The following is a 2,685-nucleotide window of genomic DNA, read 5'->3' on the forward strand; positions in this document are numbered from 1 at the left end:
ATTGACTCACGTACCAGTTATTCCAGATGTTCGCAGCAATGTTCAGGCATGCAGTGATGTGGATATACGTGACAAAACATTGTGAATAAAACATGACTTCACAAAAGATTTGATAATGATTCACCTAAATATTCTATTTTTTGGCAGTTTTAAATAAAAACATATTTAAAGTTGCGGTAAACCTTGTCAGAAGTGAGAGGTGTTCTTTTGATTTTTGGTTTTGCTTTGTTTTGTTTTTTTTCTTCTTTTTTAGGATTAAATTCTTGATTTTGTGGAAATAAAAGCAGGACAAAAATGCAAAACATGAATGAAAGGCCGATTTGGCTGTTTGTAAGAAGATATCAGACATATAGCGTAAATACTTTGCTATCGAAATAAAATAAACTTGTGTGGGAACAGCGCTGGGTTTTCAGTCCCGAGAACTTTTCACCGACGTCTCTGAACTCTCTGCGGGGAAAACAAAGCATTCCAACGTTTGAAAAATGAACCGAGAGTTTCTGTGACGGTGACCATGTTAGGAGAGGTCTGGGTGAAGCAGAACACAACCCAGCCCTGACGAACGACTCTTTCTCATTTAAATCAACAGGAAATCAGTCGGAGGCCGTTTAGTTGCAAAAACTTTATTGTCTGTTTGAAGTCTTCTTTGACATTTTCACTCTAGAAAAGTGGGGTCTTGTGGATTGGGGACCCATTCCTTTGATATCATACTGCGACTGGCGGCTTCATTGACACATTCGGACTGTGATCACATGACAGTTTGCAGCTTGGGTATAGTAGTGCAGTAGTTTCGACCTTAACAGTTGGGTCAGTGGAATAGGGTGCCAGCAACCGATATATAACACTACAGAACGATATGATACTGCTTTATGTGTGTGTGTGTGTGTGTGTGTGTGTGTGTGGTGATCCGTCATCAAGTTTACAGGAGGGTGCAGGCTGACCTAGACTAACATGCTTACTCTACTATCGCCTCATGCACCGTCTAGGAATCAGCTAATAGTGCATTAAATGTCGATATCGTCCCTTTTCGGTGTATCCGTAATGTGAGCCACGCGTGTCTGCGCGAGTGTGTAAACCTTTACAAAATGTTCACATATTTTCATCCACATTCTAATAAACAACACAGTGTTCTGCAACGAATTAAAAACACGAAGAAACGGAGGAAAAACGCCGACAACGGGTGAGATACACGTTAAGAGTTATACGAAACCAAAACAACTAAAAGCTTCACAAACGAGAAGGAAAAGGGCTCATCGGGACGATCAGAACAGGGGGGACGTGAGGACGAACAAAATGCCAGCTGACGGTGTGTAAGTCTGTCCAGATTCACCGCTTTTCCCTCACCATAAAATCCCTTTACCATGGCAACGTGAAAATAAAAAAAACAAAACACACTGGCATGTCTGAATCTGAACATTAGCAGTCCAGTGCAAACACAGTTTGTCATCGTTTGAACCGCAGGAGAGCGTCCTAGTGCAGGAGAAGAGGAGGAGATGCAGTTTTCTTTATTGCTCGGTGGTATCTGTTGATTTCCAGTTGCACTACGATAATACTGACATGCTAAGATGAAGCTGTAGGAGGAGAGGATGGCGACGGCGGGCGTGTGAGGGTCAGTTTAATTCCAGTTTTCGGTGATGATTCAGATGTACATTCCCCTTCTAGTCTAGAGTTCCACGTTCAGCGTCCTACATTCTGTTTGACGTCATTTTTTTTGTTTGTTTGTTTTTTTTTTAAAGTTCATCTCTGTTTATTTTGGCCACCGTTTCTCGGCTCGTCCACCACCGTACAAGTCCGACCGCCTCTGAATTCACATTCAGCAGATGTTTGGAAAGCGTGGCGGGAATGAGAGGAAAGCTGCATGCGAGGCGGGAGCTCCCTGAAGGGTCGGCGTGTTTCAGTTCGGTAAGGTAAGGTAGTCCGGTGTGAGCTGACTTTTAGTGTCAAAGTGTCCCACCACTCATTCGACAAACAGTTTATAACAGAGAAGAAGAAGAAGAAGAAGAAGAAGAAGAAGAAGAAGAACGCTAGTAATAAATCCGATTGCCGATCACAGTAGCCCCTGACTGTTTGGCTGGTAATAGGAGGGATAAAAGAGGAGAGAAGAGGAGCAGCATGTATTTTTTTCTAAAGATAGTGTCACAATACACAGCTCTCGTTAAACCTACAGGTAATAAATAATAACGTAGCAGTAGGCTAATCATTCCCACGACAAGATTAGGTCACAGACAAGAAAACAAGGAAAGTCCTGTGAGATCAAAGTGCACAGACGATGGAGGGGTGAGTCCTCATTCTTCCTCTGAAGCGCCAACACAGACAATCAGTCCAGGAGATGTAGGTGGGGATGTGTTTCCCTGGTCAGCGAGGACGGCATCCGGCGGTGCAGCACTATGGCAGGGTAAGAAGAGCTCACTCTGGACGGGTAGAGTTTGTGTGTGTGTGTGCGTGTGTGTGTGTGTGTGTTTGTGTGAGCGTGTTACACAATGAGTGGTCCGCGGCGGGGATGTTTAGGACTCTGGCCGTCCCGGTTCTCGGCCCCCTGCTCCTCCAGGTTGATGTTGCTGGTGGAGGTGTGGTGGGGGAGGGGCTCCAGAACAGGCCTGTAGCCCCCGAGGTACATCAGATCTGAAGGAGAGACGAAGACAGAGAGAGAGAGACGACGGTTACACTGTAGAATCACAACCCCATACA

General features: G+C 44.7%; 2 protein-coding genes across 5 annotated transcripts in view; both read right to left on the bottom strand.

The window, feature by feature from the left end:
• The window catches only part of LOC103367835 (5-hydroxytryptamine receptor 3A-like), a 13,858-nt gene extending 12,498 nt beyond the window's left edge, over positions 1 to 1,360 (bottom strand). The window contains exon 1 of the mRNA XM_008295989.1: positions 1,342 to 1,360. Within this exon, the coding sequence (XP_008294211.1) occupies positions 1,342 to 1,360 (19 nt within the window). The remainder of the gene's footprint in view (positions 1 to 1,341) is intronic.
• The window catches only part of rnf157 (ring finger protein 157), a 28,358-nt gene continuing 26,277 nt past the window's right edge, over positions 605 to 2,685 (bottom strand). For 3 of the 4 annotated variants that reach the window (XM_008295972.1, XM_008295971.1, XM_008295970.1), the window contains one exon: positions 605 to 2,619. In XM_008295972.1, coding sequence (XP_008294194.1) covers positions 2,471 to 2,619 — 149 coding nt within the window. In that variant the 3' untranslated portion in view covers positions 605 to 2,470. The remainder of the gene's footprint in view (positions 2,620 to 2,685) is intronic. The other variant, XM_008295973.1, reaches the window with a different exon arrangement.

This window comes from Stegastes partitus, unplaced genomic scaffold (genome assembly GCF_000690725.1).
Source record: "Stegastes partitus isolate 25-593 unplaced genomic scaffold, Stegastes_partitus-1.0.2 Scaffold1092, whole genome shotgun sequence".
Classification (NCBI taxonomy): domain Eukaryota; kingdom Metazoa; phylum Chordata; class Actinopteri; family Pomacentridae; genus Stegastes; species Stegastes partitus.